General features: G+C 35.9%; 1 protein-coding gene and 1 long non-coding RNA gene across 3 annotated transcripts; both read left to right on the top strand.

The window, feature by feature from the left end:
- Positions 1-4,187: 4,187 nt before the first annotated feature.
- LOC122029856 lies at positions 4,188-8,111 on the top strand. The gene is made up of 9 exons (XR_006125215.1): positions 4,188-4,358; positions 4,460-4,720; positions 5,148-5,306; positions 5,585-5,724; positions 6,602-6,796; positions 6,913-7,078; positions 7,297-7,345; positions 7,412-7,549; positions 7,910-8,111. It is a non-coding gene; the product is annotated as an uncharacterized LOC122029856 (long non-coding RNA).
- Positions 8,112-10,007: 1,896 nt separating this feature from the next.
- Positions 10,008-15,408, top strand: LOC122029347 (E3 ubiquitin-protein ligase RGLG2-like). 2 transcript variants are annotated; one of them, XM_042588296.1, is made up of 12 exons: positions 10,008-10,166; positions 11,008-11,300; positions 12,150-12,234; positions 12,541-12,681; positions 12,815-12,928; positions 13,021-13,118; positions 13,260-13,339; positions 13,440-13,545; positions 13,630-13,757; positions 13,840-14,059; positions 15,048-15,104; positions 15,177-15,408. In XM_042588296.1, the coding sequence occupies exons 2-12, from the start codon at positions 11,076-11,078 to the stop codon at positions 15,255-15,257; spliced, it is 1,335 nt and encodes a 444-aa protein (XP_042444230.1). In that variant the 5' UTR covers positions 10,008-10,166; positions 11,008-11,075; the 3' UTR covers positions 15,258-15,408. The 2 variants fall into 2 exon arrangements, with proteins under 2 accessions (XP_042444230.1, XP_042444231.1); XM_042588297.1 differs by having other exon boundaries at positions 10,010-10,166; positions 11,012-11,300.
- The last annotated feature ends 620 nt before the right edge of the window (positions 15,409-16,028 follow it).

Here is a 16,028-nt window from a genome sequence, read left to right as displayed (position 1 = left end):
GTAGGAAAGTCCTGGTAAATGAAGTCAGGCAGATGGAAAGTCCTAGTGAGTGAAGCTAAGTAGATGCAAAGACCTATGAGTGAAGTCAGGCGAGTGAAAATCCAGGTGGGTCAAAATTGACCGGACACCTGGTGTTGTGAAGTCCAAGTAGACTACAGGAGTGATCAAATACTTGGCATAAGGAAATCTAGATGGGTGAAGGGTGACCGGACATCTGGTGGAAGGAAGTCCAAGTGGGTCATGGAAGACCGGACACTTGGCGCGAGACAGTAAGTCCAAGTGGGTCAAGGTTGATAGGACACTTGGCACGAGGAGAAAAGTCCAAGTGGGTCAAGGTTGACCGAACACTAGGCATGAGAAGAAAAGTCCAAGTAGGTCAGAGGATTGATCGGACACTTGGTGAAGAAGTCCCATCAGGTCAAGGTGACCGGATGCTAGGAATGAGGAGTCCTAACATGTCACGGTTGACCGGATGTTGGGTTTGGGAGCCCTGGACTTGCGTCGGGCAAGATAGGGTTAGTCAATTTGATCAAGTGATCAAATTAGGTCATGCCCAATCAATAAGCTGATCGATTGGGCATAGTGTTGTGATAAACAACAACCCAATCGATCGGTCGATCGATTGGGAGTTTATATCGTGCACAGAAGCCTTCCCAATCGATCATCCGATCGATTGACAGCTGGAAATTGCGTGTGACGCGATTGGGCAATCGAGTTCGGCCTTCTCCAGCATAGCACAAAAGCGCTCTAAATCAATCGATTCAACCCTCCCCAATCGATTGGTCAATCAATTGGAATATGATCGTTGTGAAGGAAGCATCGAGTTTAAAGCCGTCTTCCTTACAGCGACTCCTATCTCTTCGTCTCCACTTCTTACGATCATTTCTCATAGGTTCAGACCAGTTCTAGAAGCTTCTTGGAGCAAAGTGTTGTTGGTTGATACTCGAAATATCGTACTGATTTCCCTATACAAAAATTTTGTACAAGTCCTGAACCATTCCTAACAACCTATTGTGTTCTTTAGAAATTAAATTAGGAATCGCAAACGGAACTTAACATTATTGATTCCAAATTTAACTTATCTGTTCTTAGAGGTTTAGACTTGGATCACAAACGATGCTTAACATTATTAATCCAAGTCCACCCATGTTACAAAGTTGATTACATATTTATTTCTAAAATTGGCTTCCAGGTTAAACATGGCGAGGCACTAGGCCTTCTTGGTTATAGGATCATCCACCACTTCCTTGACAAAGCCTTTTAAAGAAATTCAATATTCAATCTCCTTATAGTAACCCTAGGTTTAACCAATAAGAACAATCGAATCACAAGATCGAAAAAGAAAAGAAAAGAACACAAACTTGAATCACAAATTCGAAACCTAGAATCATATGCCTCTTGTGTTTGGTATTTCAAAATCTATACAAAGAAAACTAATATGATGCGGAATAGAATTACTAGTTATACATTTCTTTATAAGCAACAACCTCTTGATCTTCTATCGTATTCCTCTTCTTATTTCGGACGTCGTGTAGGCAACGATCTACCGAGATGAGAACCACCAAAGCTTCCTTCTTCTCCAACAAGTTTCGGCCACCACAAGATCTCCAAGAGAAGATGAGGTTCGGCCACCACCACCAAGCTCCAAGGGATGCTAGAAACAATGCCTACTATCTCTCCTTCTTCCTTTAGCAAGATCCGACCACCAACCAAGCTCCTTGAGATGAAGATGGCATCGGCCAACGAAGAAGAATAGGAGAGGGAGAGGAAGAGAGGAGGCGACCACCAACCAAGGAAGAGAGGAACTAATAGAAGAGATATTGTTATGAGGTGAGACACCTCTATCCTCTCTTTTATATTCCTTGGTCTTGGCAAATAAGGAAAGTTTTATTAAAACTTCCTTATTCTCTTTGCCAATGAAAGGAAAGTTTAATAAAATTTCCCTTTCAAACTATATATGGCCGGCCACCTTAATCCCTCCAAAAAAGGAAAATTTTAAACACAAAATTAAAACTTCCTAATTTGTTTCCGGAAATTTTTAAATAAAAATTTCTCTTTAAAAAATTCCCTTCATGGTTGGTCATAAAAGGAAACTTTTATAAATTAAAATCTCTCTATTAAAACACGTGGATGATTTATAAAAAGAAAATTTTCTCTAAAATTAAATTCTCCTTTCAATCTACAAATAAAGAAAGATATCAAATCTTTTCTTAATCTTTTGTAGAAACTATAAAAGAAAATATTTAATTTTAAAGCTCTCTTTTAAATCATAAGGATGGTTACAAAAAAGGAAAGTTTTATCAAAAATTAAAATCTTTCTTTTAACTACAAATAAGGAAAGATATCTAACCTTTCACTTAATCTTTTGTAGAAAGTTATAAAAAAAAAGATTTAATTTTAAACTCTCTTTTAAAACCATGGCTTCCACATAAGAAAATATTTTAAAAAATAAAATCCTTTTTATTAATATGGTCGGCCACCTTAAGGTGGGTAAGAAGGTGGTGGGTATAATACTTTATAAATAAGAGACTACGATAGAGACCGAGAGGAGGAATTGGTTTTGGTCTCTCAATGAAATTAAGCTTCCCGTGTTCGCCCTGAACACCCAACTTAATTTCATCAATAATAATTCATACCACTAAAGAATTATTATTGAACTACCGCACCAATCTCAAATTACATTTTGGGCTCCTTCTTATCATGAGTGTGTTAATCTCCCTGTGTTTAAGATATCGAATGTCCATTAATTAAATGAGTTACTGACAACTCAATTAATTAATATCTAGCTCCAAGAGTAGTACCACTCAACCTTATCGTCATGTCGGACTAAGTCCACTTGCAGGGTTTACATGACAATCCTTATGAGCTCCTCTTGGGGACATTATCAACCTAGATTACTAGGACACAGTTTCCTTCTATAATCAACAACGCACGCTATAAATAATATCATTTCCCAACTTATCGGGTCTCTTGATTTATCGAGCTAAATCTCACCCTTTGATAAGTCAAAAAAATAAATACTAAGTACACGTGCTTATTACTATATCGAAATTTAGATAACACACTTCCATAATAACAAAGGTCTAGTTCTTTTATTAAGTCAGTATAAAAGAACATACCTTAAATGGTCCAGCTCAATACACTCTGAGTGTACTTGTGTAATTTTATAGTTAAGATAAACTAATACTAAATTACACTACGACTATTCTAATGGTTTGTTCCTTTCCATCTTAGTCATGAGCTACTGTTTATAATTTATAAGGAATTGATAACATGATCTTCTGTATGTGACACCACATATCATGTTATCTACAATATAAATTAATTGAACAACTACACTTAGCATATAAATGTAGACATTTGACCAAGGTGATTCTTTATTTCAAAATAAATGTTTACAAAAAGCTAGGCTTTTAGTATACACTCTAACAAGTGTTGTTGCACTTTCAAGGTCAAGATGTGTTCCACACAAGAAGAAGAAGCAAATATATTATATTGAGAGGTTATACAAGGCTTCTCCGTCTTCGGTAGTTACCGAGAATGAGTTACTTCATAGTGGATGAGTGAGTGAGGGTCAGATCCTTAGATTAGTCACCTCTTTTTGAGTTGGATATCAAGTAAATCCCTTGTATTAGCATTGTGAGGGTTGCTTGAGTGTTTTCTGCTACAACAACATCATCAAAGCAAGCAACCGAAGCGTGAAAAGCTATTCACCTCTCCTCCCTAGCGTCAATCAACCCTAACAGCTAGTCACTAGGGAATTGAGCGTGCAAGGGGAAGATTAGGTAACAAATCTTAATTACTTTCCAAATTTAGTGATGACACTACAACAAAAATGTTAAACGACAACACCGCAAAGATAACGGTTTTAGATGAAACTGTTGTAAATTTGGTAAAAGACAACGGTTTTAGATAAAACCGTTGTCTTTGAGATCCCATAAAATATAAAAGACAACAGTTTTGTAAAAACCGTTGTCGTTAAGCAATATTTTTTTAAATCAACAACGCATTTTACAACGGTTATCTAAAACTGTTATCTTTAAGCACTTTTTTAGGGGCTACGACAACGGTTTTGATAAAATTGTTATCTTTGACTTTATTCGTTTCGTCATTTCCCCCTCACAGTTTTGCTTTCCCTCTCTCCGCAAATTTTTTCAGCGCCTTGTTTTCCCCTTTGCGCTCCCAAACCTAAGTCATTTTTCTTTCCCTCTCCTCATACAATCTCTTCACGTCATCCTGTCGACCGCTGGATCTTCCTCCATGACGAAGTGAGCACCTCCCATGGCTCGCATTCTTCTTCCTATCGGAATTGAATGGTTGCATCCGACCAAACAAACCACATCCATCGCAAGGTCAAGGTACAGATTTTTTTTCCCTCTCTCTTGAAGCAAAAGTCCATTTACGACCAACTCCGCCAATTTCTTTTCATTTAATTACCTCCTCTTTATTTGCTACTCAGCTTCCAGGTCCCCAATTCCAGGCCTCCGGGCACCAACCACCCCTTGCCCTTTCCCACCCTCTGCCCAGAGGAATCTTCCCTTGTCGTCGTGTAAAGGTTGCTCCTTTCTTCGATCTTGTTGCCCTTCTCTCTGCAAAAGCATATTTGAGGGGGTTATGGCTGGTGGCTTTTGAGTTCTACCGCTACTGATCCTTTGCTCTCTCTTCCAAGGGATTCTTGGAGAGGGGCACCAACCCAATCGCCCCACGGAGAGGATTTCAGGTGATCTTTGAATTAAAATTTTTGTCTTTTTTTGTTTTCGTTTATTTTGGGGATAATAGCTCTTGTTTGAGATTAGATCTGAACTTGGAGGCATTCGATTCAAGGGCCCTTCTCCTTGTTTATCTACTTTTTTTTTCCTCCTTCCCTGAAACCAAGTTGGTTACTTCTACTCTTCCTGTGAGATGTGACTTCATGATGATTGTTCTTTTTCTTTTGTTTTCTGGGAAGTTGAGACTACAGAGATAATTTTTTTATTAATTAGCTTGATCTCAAATTAGAGTCTTTAGAGCTGTTTCATCATCAAGTTGGTAGAACTATAAAGTTTTTTTCTTACTGATGTCAACTTAGTTATACTTTTCCTTTCCTTACGAGAAACGAATTTGGTTATTTGTTTTTTGGTTGACTCGAGTTCTACTCTTTGTATAAGGTGTGGAGGATTGGTTGTGACCAAGGCAGCAAGCATAAAGAACATTCTGAGGGCATTGAAGGAGAAAAGAGGCGAAATTTGTTTGGAATAATTGCGAAGCTTGTCTGTGGACGAGATCAAAGTTGAACTATCCAAGTTCAAGGGAATAGGACCAAAACGGTAAAATTTTTTGCTAATTCTTATTCAATTTTAAGTCTGGGAATCTAAAGAGGAGTGAAGTGAAACCTATTTTAGTTTGATTTCTACTAAGTAATTCCTTTTCTACTCGAAAGTTAACATTTTCGAGGATGAACTGTTGGATGAGTCTCCTTGATTACCATGTTTTGGTTACCTTGTTGGCTACATTTGATTCTCGATATCTAGGGTGAAGAATTGAAGATTTACTATGTGATGTGTTTCCATTGAGTTTTGAGCTTATCTTAGGCTTTAAATCACAGGCATCGTGAGGTAGGTTCGATTCAATGCACTGCTTTGTGCTAATCCAAAGGCTTAGGGAAAATCCAATTGTGTGAGCAATTATGGGTGACAAAGTTGCTGGAGTCGCTTTTCAGAACCTTTCAGGTGCAGAAAATATCGGGTGAGTTATGTTGGTTTTTATTTTCCCCTTTTTTCTTGATTTCAGATTATTTTTCAAGCACAATTTTTTAGTTTATACAAAATAATCTGACATTGTTGGAGCCTGTCACGGTTATGCATTATTGTTCATAACTCGCATTGCTACATGTATGTGGAGTTGACAATGTTTTTGATCATCCTTACCATCACTATCTAACGTGTTTGTCCTTGCTATCAGTATTGGCTAAATGAATTCTATTAGCTATATCACTAGTAATATTCAAATTAGTTAACTTTATATTGCATTGGATAATTGATTAAATATTTTCTTTGATCTTCCTCTACACTTTTACCTTCCACTCAAATTGTTAACTCTTCTAACTTAAAAGGAATAATGATTACATGAGACTCTACATTCTCCTAAGTATTTAATTCGTTAGCATAATTATTTAGGTTGCTTTCTTTGTCTTTCATTCTACTCTTGCTTAACTATTGGTTTGCACATCATATGTTTTTCACAAACTGGTGAAGGTGTAAAAACAATATTTTTTCGATGGAGAATGGTAGGAACACGGGAATTAAGGGGAAAAATGGTTCATATCTCAATTTCTTGACTCTTGTGTATGCATTATCTTATGTATGTGACTATGCACTACGTTTTGTAAGCGGTGAGGATTGAACCTTCTATGATCTATTCAACTTGTTGGCAAAAATTGACGACTTAATGTACTTGCATAGATGCATTCCATTAAGGTGGAAAATTTTTCTTTACAACCCTTGAAGAAGTAGAGAGGAGACTGGAGAAGAAGATTTTCTGATACTGATAAGAGAACTATTATACATAACTTGGCTTTCACTGTATGCATTTGCCACTTCTTGACATGTGTATGTCCTTGTAGATGAGGCAATAGGGTGATCTGCAATACTTTAGACCAGCTTTTTGTGTAGTATGCAAATCAAATGCCAAAGATGCTACAGCTCTTTGTGGGAGAGTGAATAGCTGGATATGTATCAACTTTGCAAAGAATGTGCAAGATAATTTGGCTAGGGGATTTTGTCACGAGCTTGCTTAGATGTGCCAGATATCAGGAATGGTATGATTTCAACATTTTTACTACAGCATATGATTTACTACATGCAACTTAATTTTTAATTATCTTATTTGAAGAAGAGTCACATAGATCATTATTTTTATCTGCATGTTTTATAGGAATTTTCTCTAGATCCTGTGCTTCATCCTCTAACTGCTCAGCCTGATCATGTTGAAAGAGCGCTTTCAACACGCTATCATGATGCAATGACCATACTCAAACCTCGGGGAAAGGAGCTTGATTTGCTCATTGTAATATTGCCTGATAATAATGGTTCTCTTTATGGTATGATGTCTTTCTTGCACTTGATCTTGTTCGACACAACTTGATATTTTTGCTTGTTGACAAATATCAATTGGTTAAACCTTTTAGCTTTAATTTTTTCCCCTTTCCTTGTTCGCTTTATTATTATATGTCATAGTTATTACAAGTGATCAAAAGCAGATATGTAAGACTGGCCTTGGTTTAGTTTCACAATGTTGTTTGACAAAGCATGTTTTCAGGATGAGTAAACAGTACGTTGCCAATGTTGGTCACTAGATCAATGGAAAGGTGAGTACGTGGAAGGTGGATATATTTTTCTTGTTCTTCTTTGTGTTACTAAGGCTTGATTCATAGGTTGGAGGAAGGGACACAATTCTTGTCGATGCATTGTCAAGGCACATTCCTCTTGTTAGTGACCGACCAACTATAATATTTGGTGCTGACGTAACAGATCCTCATCCTGGGGAAGATTTTAGCCCTTCTATCGCAGTTGTAAGTAATTTTGTCAATCTTCATTTCTTAGTCTATGTATAGTTGCATTGATGTATTCTTACTATCACATGCAATGTATTAATATTTCATTTAGACAAGAGATTGCTAGAATCAATATAAAACTTCTGTTAGCTTAATGTAAAGTTTGTTCTTTATATTCAAATTTAATTGCATGATTTATTATCCTTTCTCTTTTTTATCAAATACAATTACTTAAATGAGGGTTAGTTTACATTGTTTAAAGTTGAGACATGTTTGTATTGTAATGCTTCATAGTAGAATAAAAAACCTAACTAGTTGAGGGGATAATGACCTTGTTTTGGATATTTTTATCTTCTAATATATGTTTATATTTTACAGATTCTATTGACAAAGTTTCCTAGCGTGCCACCAACGTTCCAAGTACAGGGTGACCTTTTCCCTCAAGGTTGGCTTGGCTTGCCTCCTCGTCTCCCTTCTCATTCTCATCCAAGCACCTTAATCAAGTCTTCGGCACCAACTTCATATTGGAAAAGGTTGGTATGAAAAAAATAAGCAAGTGAGAAAGAGGACTCCAATGAAATCCTTCAAGTTGAAGATTGTGATGGGACTTGGGTAAATAATAATTAAGTGCAATCTTACATGGCATGAACCACCATTAAAAGTTTCTAGTCTTTTGGCTATTGTTCATTAGTTGTAAATAGAATTTATTTGTTTATTTGTATTGGGATAAATTTTATTTGAATATGAGATATGTTTCTTCTTTTGTGATTGTAATTCTTGTATAACTAACATTTTGAATGATATTAATGTGGGGAATATTCTTTCTTGATTATGATTATTTATTATATATTTAAATTGAAATATGATATATGGGTATTAAAAGATGATAATTTAAAAGACAACAGTTTAAAACCGTTACTGTTGTCTATCACCCTCAAAGATAACGGTTAAAAATCGTTGTCGTAGCCCCAAAAACGATTGTAACTAGCAGTGTTACGTTATTAAAAATACTCTAAATAACAACGGTTTTAAACCGTTGTCTTTTCATTCAAAGACAACGATTTAAAACCATTGCAAAACAGTTATCTTTTCACTCAAAGACAACGGTTTAAAACCGTTGTCGTAACCCCCCCCCCCCCCCCCCCTCCTCTTTTAATAACACTGTCAATTACAACGGTTTTAAAGTAGGGATGGCAATGGGTCGAGTTCGGGTCGGATTCTATATCCTCCGTCCCCATACCCATCGGGTATAGGATCTCCGATGGGTATACCCATACCCATTAAATGATCGGATATCTTCTATAGTTATAATTTTCCTTCTTTCTATCCAACTATTATCATTCAACAAAAATATATTAAAATTAACAACCTATTAAAAAATATATATATAATTAAAAAATAAATTAAACATCTATATAGTCTTCTCTTAATATCAACAAAAATAGCAAGTTAATTTTGGAAAAAGAAAATTTTCTTTAATATATGTATATATATTATTTAATCGGGTGTTCGGGTCGGGTATTGGGTATTGATAGTCCCTTCATATCCTTCTCCATTCGGGTCGGATGTCGGATCCTCCATCAGGTTCGGGTGAAATTGTCATCCCTATTTTAAAGGTCCTATGATAAGGATTTTTAACCGTTGTATTTTAATGTATTTGTTATAGTGTGGACATTATTTACTCCGATGCTATTAGCAACGAAATTAAATATTTTGTTGCCAATGATGAACTAATTTTTAAAATTTTATTATATAATTAGTGATGATGAATAAATTATCCATCTTTAATAGTGATCGGAGTAAGTGTCAGTAATTTCCAGAGTTACTTGATGAATGCCTCATGTTTATCCCGTCTCGTCGTAGATTTTTTAGTTGACGTATTTAGTATTTGAATGATTAATGTTTTTGATCAATTTATTCCTATGGAAGTTTTTCATTGTACCATAATCTATCCAAATGATTCACTTTCTTAGATATATATATTATTATTATTATTATTATGCAGGGGAGGGAAAATATAATTCATGGCAGCTAAATTTTAAAGCTGAAATTCTTAAGATCCGCATTTGAAGATCTAGCCGCCGCACCTTAATTCCGGGGCACCGTTAGTTCCTTACAGTTGCACACAGCGTAATTAATCCGATGATTCCGACAGTTGCAGTCGTCGCCGATAAAATCAAGATCAACGTATCTGAGAGAACAATTCACCTTCTCCGTGTCGGCCGAAACCGATAAAGAGATTACAATCCATGAACATTGAGTCCGCTTTGCATGATTGCATTGACTTGACCCCGAAAGATCTGCTTAAGCCACCACCCCAATTTAATAAACCTAGAAAGATACTCAAGTCGTAGGATTGGTGGATGCTCGTGCAGATAATTTATTACACGTTTGGGTACGTTTCTAGTGTTTATTGGTCGGAGCTCTTTTGTTTCGTAGCAAATTACGCTTGGTGCAAATTTGTGGTTGCTTCTTCCTTCCTCGTAATTTCCTGACTCGTTGAGCTCCTATCACGCGCAAGCCTTGGCGGTCAAGGAAGTGCGTGCATTTAGGGTTGGTGGTAAGCGTTCTTCAGCACAGGGCGAGTAGCAAATATTGCAGCTTGCTGCTCGCTTTAGCTGCTGATTGTGTTCTTGTGAGTTCCAAACCTTGTTGAATTTGATGGATTGCCTTTGTTTTCCCCCCTTTTTTAAAGGTTTTATAGTAGTTGTCAGACTTGAGTCGGCTTAGGGTTCTCTTAAAGTTTGATTCTTGCAGAGAATGGAGTTGCGAGTACCATTATTCTTGGATGCCCTAGCTGGCATTTTTGTTCCTTGCTTGGTGATGGTGATGCTCTTAGGTCATGCTAGGATTAATGCCTTTGTCTGGATTGCCCGATTAGCTTAAGGCACAGGCATAATTTCTTTCAGTTTCAATTACAATTTCTTGGGTTGCAGGGGTTTTACTTATTTCTTCTCTCAATTTATTGCCTTTTAGCTGTCTACTTAAAATTTTGGTGGGAATTAAATATCTGTTTGTTTGGAAAAATTCTTTAGGTCAAAATTTGAATATCCTGTTTGTTTGTTTGTCTAGCTATTGACATGGACTGGATGCTTTGCCTTTTCTTTCACATGTGAATTGGGACTGAGGCTTTTGAGTCTTTTTTCTTCGTCTTCTTTTTTTTTTTTGCTAGAAGCTTTTACTGAACAGCCTTTTGTGAAGGGGAGAGTAAACAAAGGTTGGCTTATCAATCAATTTCTTTCGGATCAAGCACACCCTTTTTAGGGGAAAAAGAATCCAATACGCTTAAGCATAGTGCTTAAATAGGTCGCTATAAGGATATTCTTTCCTGAATAAAACTTTTATTATTTTGGTTTTCCTGCTTCCTTACAGAGAAAAAAAGCCTTCTCACTCCCTATATTTATAAAAATTCATATATTGTAAAAGAATTTGGCTCTTAGTTGCTTAAATCTAATGAATTATGTTTTTTTTTCTAGTCAGCTTAGAACTTCTTCTGGAGAAGAGCTTAGTTGTCTGAGAGTTGTGGTGTATTGGAATTTCTTGAATGGGAGGGGGAGAGTCTAAACATTACAGTTCTCATCACTACCCATACGATTCTGGGAACTCTGCAGATTACAGTCCTCATCACCGCCCATACGAATCTGGGAACTCTTCAGGTTACTCGCCAAGGTACTCCACTATGTCTACAAGCTATGCACAGGCTGAAGCAACAAGCAGGGTGCAAAAGAGGTATTCAAGAATCAATGATGATTTCCAGACACTCAATCAGGTATATGTTAGCTAAAACAGAAATTGCTAACATTTTCCTGTTGTTCTATTCTAAATTGGTGTCGTCCTGTGTCTCTTTAAGTGGTGACGAGTAATCCTTTGAATTGAATATCGCATATCTGGTGGTGCTATGATTGTTTTTAGATGCCTTTTTCTATTAGATGTCTGGAAATTAATAAAGCAACTTGCTTATGAAAGGAATGAGATTGTCTAAAAAGAATTATTGTTCATTCACTATCTTCAGACTTTAATTCATAGCTCTTGAACAATCATAATATATGAATTATATTGTAAGGAGGTAACAAGATGATTCCTCTTTTATTGATGTGATAACATGAGTCATCTTGTATAGAGGTGATAATGATGGTAAATAACTTGAAAAAGATATATAGATGCTTTTGTATCATGGTGAAATAGGAAAATATTGGAATTAGATTGAAAAATAATCGAAGATAAAACTCCCATCAAATTGGAGGTTTGCATCGGACATTGGTTGTTAGACATCATGTCTCCTGATTACTAAAGTAGGATTAGATAGCACACATGTCACAAGATGAGCTAGATAGACTTTGAGATGAAAAGAAATCTTTAGTGTGTCTATAGATTTCAGAGGACCATCTAATGACAAATCATATCGATCCATATCTTATGAGATTCTACATTATCTTACAAGATGACTAGATGACTATAAAGACAATCATCAGATGATGTGGTTGATATTCTTACCATTTTAGTTTTTACCGCATAGAGTTTCGTGCCATATAATAACTTTGGTTCCACCATTTTACTCATTTTATCGAATGTCCATGTTATATTTTCCTACTAGTCTAAACAATGAATGTTTTTCTAGGTCACTGATGCCCTTGCAGAAGCAGGCCTTGAATCTTCAAATTTAATTGTGGGAATTGACTTTACAAAGAGCAATGAGTGGACAGGTTCTGACTTACAAGCCTATATTTTTTTCCTTTGAATTCTTTTTTACGATGAACGTTAGCTGTTTCCTACTTCTGAATTGCATATAAAATAGATGAAAATTTCAAACATATGTATAGAAAGGTTCAATCATCAACTTAAATTTTGTTGAGTTATTTAATGAATGTTGACTACAGAATGTTAGTATAAAACTTGCCAATTTTCAAGCCTCTAGATTTCCTCTTTTCATGTTCTTATGTTTTTCTTAAGAAACCGTATCTTACTAAGTATATTAAGATTCAGATTGACAGCCTGGTGAATGTTGTTAGGTAAAGTTTCTTTCAAACGCCGATGTTTGCATGACATTGGGAGTGACCCAAATCCCTACCAACAAGCAATATCTATTATTGGAAGGACACTCTCTGCTTTTGATGAAGATAATCTGATTCCTTGCTATGGATTTGGCGACGGTCAGTATAATTCTTTGTAAAGGAATTAATTTATTGGCATTCTGTAGATTAACATAGTATTTGAAAGCAATCCAGATACTACACTATCTGGGAAAATTTTAGATGCTAATGCATTTTCTTTCTCATTGTGCAGCATCTACTCATGATCAGGAAATATTCGGCTTTTATCCAGATAACCGACCATGTGAAGGATTTGGAGAAGCACTGGAGCGGTACAAGGAGCTGGTGCCAAATCTCCGCCTAGCTGGTATGTGGTTGTATCGTGCTTCTTATGCTTCTTTGAAGTTGATATCAGTTCTATATTGTCTGTGTTGACTAGCGTGTTCAATTTTCATTCAGGGCCAACATCCTTCGCTCCAATTATTGAAACAGCCATAGGCATTGTTGACAACTCTGGTGGGCAGTACCATGTTCTACTCATTATTGCTGATGGACAGGTCAGCTAATGATTTTGCAGCGTCATATCATCCCATAGTCTTGTCTACCTTCAGACTTCATGTTCTTGTCTGAATATTTTCTTTCAAGTTAGTCGTGATGAGTTAACTTACTTATTTGGCTATCGTCGATAATGAGTTTAGGTAACAAGAAGTGTTGACACACAAAATGGGCAACTAAGTCCACAAGAGAGAAATACTATAAACGCAATAGTTAAAGCTAGGTAAGTACTGCCAACTGAGGTTCCACAATGCTCAGGATGCTTCATCATGTCGTTCTATTAAAAAATAAAACTATTCTGACTATGTTTTTGTCACTTCCAGTGGTTTTCCATTGTCAATAGTTCTGGTTGGAGTCGGTGATGGTCCATGGGATATGATGCATGAGTTTGATGACAATATACCTTCCCGGGCATTTGATAATTTCCAGGTTGCAAGATGAACCTAAATGACGTTTTTTATATCTTTCTACATGTATATGATTTATTGCCTACTTTTGTTGTTTCGTATTCAGTTTGTGAATTTTACGGAGATAATGTCTAGAAACATTCCTGCGAGTCGAAAGGAGACAGAATTTGCACTTGCAGCACTGATGGAGATCCCTTCACAGTATAAGGCAACAATAGACCTTCAACTTTTGGGGTACTCAATCATATTCCTCTATTCTTATTAATATTCAATGAAAAGTGTGGCTCATTTTATTAGTATGCTATGTTTTTTTCAGTCGACGAAAAGGGATACCTGAAAGGGTTTGTCTACCTCCACCAACTAGGAACCGTTATTCAAGGTCAAGCAGTTTCGAGCAAGGACCTGCATTCACCAGAAATAGCAGCTTTGAGCAAGGACCTGCATACACCAGAACTCCCAGCATCTTGGAGCAAGGATCTGGAATCACTAGAAGTCCACAAGCTATCTCGTCTGAAAGACTTATAGAGGAGAAGCTGGTATGAATGGCTCTAGTTTTCTAAATTTGTCTGCATTTCAGTAAATGCTTAGCCGCGATGAAAATTCCACGACAAACAAAATAAAGATCTAAATAGAATCATATTGAAATATGTCATTTACTATTTTATGTCTCATCTAAGAACTACCATACCTTTTCTCATAAACTTGTATATTTGTGCATTGATAACAATTAGCTCTATTACCTAACCTTTGCTTTGTCTAGGTCTTACCTATTCATAATTTTCATTACCGGTAGATTTGTCTACGATAGATAAAATGAAACATTTAATGAATACTCCATATTTGATCAATGTTCTTTGTACTTACGATGTAGGGAAATTACTTCAATGAAACTCTTGATAATCCACAGCCAAATTTTCATATTTTGACACTCTCATAAGCAGGTGCAGTCCTTCAGTGAAACTCTAGCCAATCCACAGCCAAATTTCTTATCTCTGCACTCTCATAAGGAGGCACAGTGCATCAATAAAAAGTATTTGTTTTGTCAAATTTCGCTTGCATTTTACTTGCCTGGGACCTATATCGCAATTGAAAAGTAAAAGATATAAAGTCGACATAGGTTTCATGTGTGATTAGTGGCCACATAGGTTACAACAAAGCCTTTGAATGATTACATCTAGAATTCAAATAGATTTTTTTCGATCTTTTTTGCTGTCAATACTACGGAATCAAATTCAATTGGAGACGATATATTGCGCGAACGATGATAAGCAGGGAAGCATCTGGGAGACGAGCACATAATTTTAGCCTTGTGAGCCAAATTTCCATCAAATGTTGTCTTTATCAGAAGAAAAATTAACTGAACTCATGAATGAATTTTTCTGTCTTTATTCTTTTAATTTACTCAACCAGAAAGCCAGTGTTGGGGCTTTTAAACTCATCTATTTGATCATGGTTTGTATTAGCTTGTGTTTGTTGATTTTGTACAAATGTTAATTTTCGTCCTATGGAATTATTTGTTTACAGACCTGCCCAGTTTGCCTTTGGAAACAAAAGGATCTTGCTTTTGGATGTGGCCATCAGGTAATTGAATACCATTTGTAGCTATTTGATCAATTGATCGGTTAAACGACAAGTAATTATCTTCTTCTACAGACATGTTACGACTGCGGAAAAGAGTTGCAGCGTTGCCCTTTATGCCAGGATAATATTACAACTAGGATAAAGCTCTACTAATCCCTGAACAAAAATGCATTGCACTCGCAAAGATCTTGTAGGTCTGTCTCTTCTTGCATTTCTGAGTCTGTGTGGATCACTTCTTGATATTTCAATAAGGATATTGCTATTGCACTCTTTTCGTAATGTATCATTGCTGATTGTTGCTTTATATTTTTCTTGTGAATTTTATTGAAGTTGTATATTTAATCTCATTCGTAGAGAATTAGTGGCTATGCCATTGGTGAATTTGTTTACCGATCTAAATTTAAGGTGGCGTTTGATTTAAGGATTTAGGATGAGGAAATGGATTCATTTCCAAATCTTTTGTTTAGTTGATGGGAATGTAATTAAAATTTTAGAGTAAAATCCAAAAATTTGGATATTAATGAAACTAACTTCATCCCTTGGATTTGATGGGAATGGGATGAGAATTAAGTTTTGGACGAAAATATCCTTAATATATTTATTCAATTTTTTATTTATATTACTTTTCTCTCCTTGTTTTATCTCATCATACTTTCTCTCTTCTCATTATATCATCATACTTTCTCTCTCTTCATCCTCTCTTATCATGCTTTCTCTCCCATCACACTCTCTTTTCTTATTTTTTTCTCATCACATTTTCTCTCACATTTATACTTTCTCTCTCCTCAGTCTCTCTCATCACATACTCTCTCATTTTTTTCTCATCATACTTTCTTTTTTTTTTATTTTCTCCCATCATACTTTATTTTCTTCCATCACACTTTCTCTTTTATCACATTTCTCTCTCCTTATTCTCTCTCATCA

Source organism: Zingiber officinale, chromosome 10B, assembly GCF_018446385.1.
Source record: "Zingiber officinale cultivar Zhangliang chromosome 10B, Zo_v1.1, whole genome shotgun sequence".
In the NCBI taxonomy this organism is placed as follows: Eukaryota; Viridiplantae; Streptophyta; class Magnoliopsida; order Zingiberales; family Zingiberaceae; genus Zingiber; species Zingiber officinale.
This window is presented reverse-complemented; position numbering and strand designations above follow the sequence as displayed.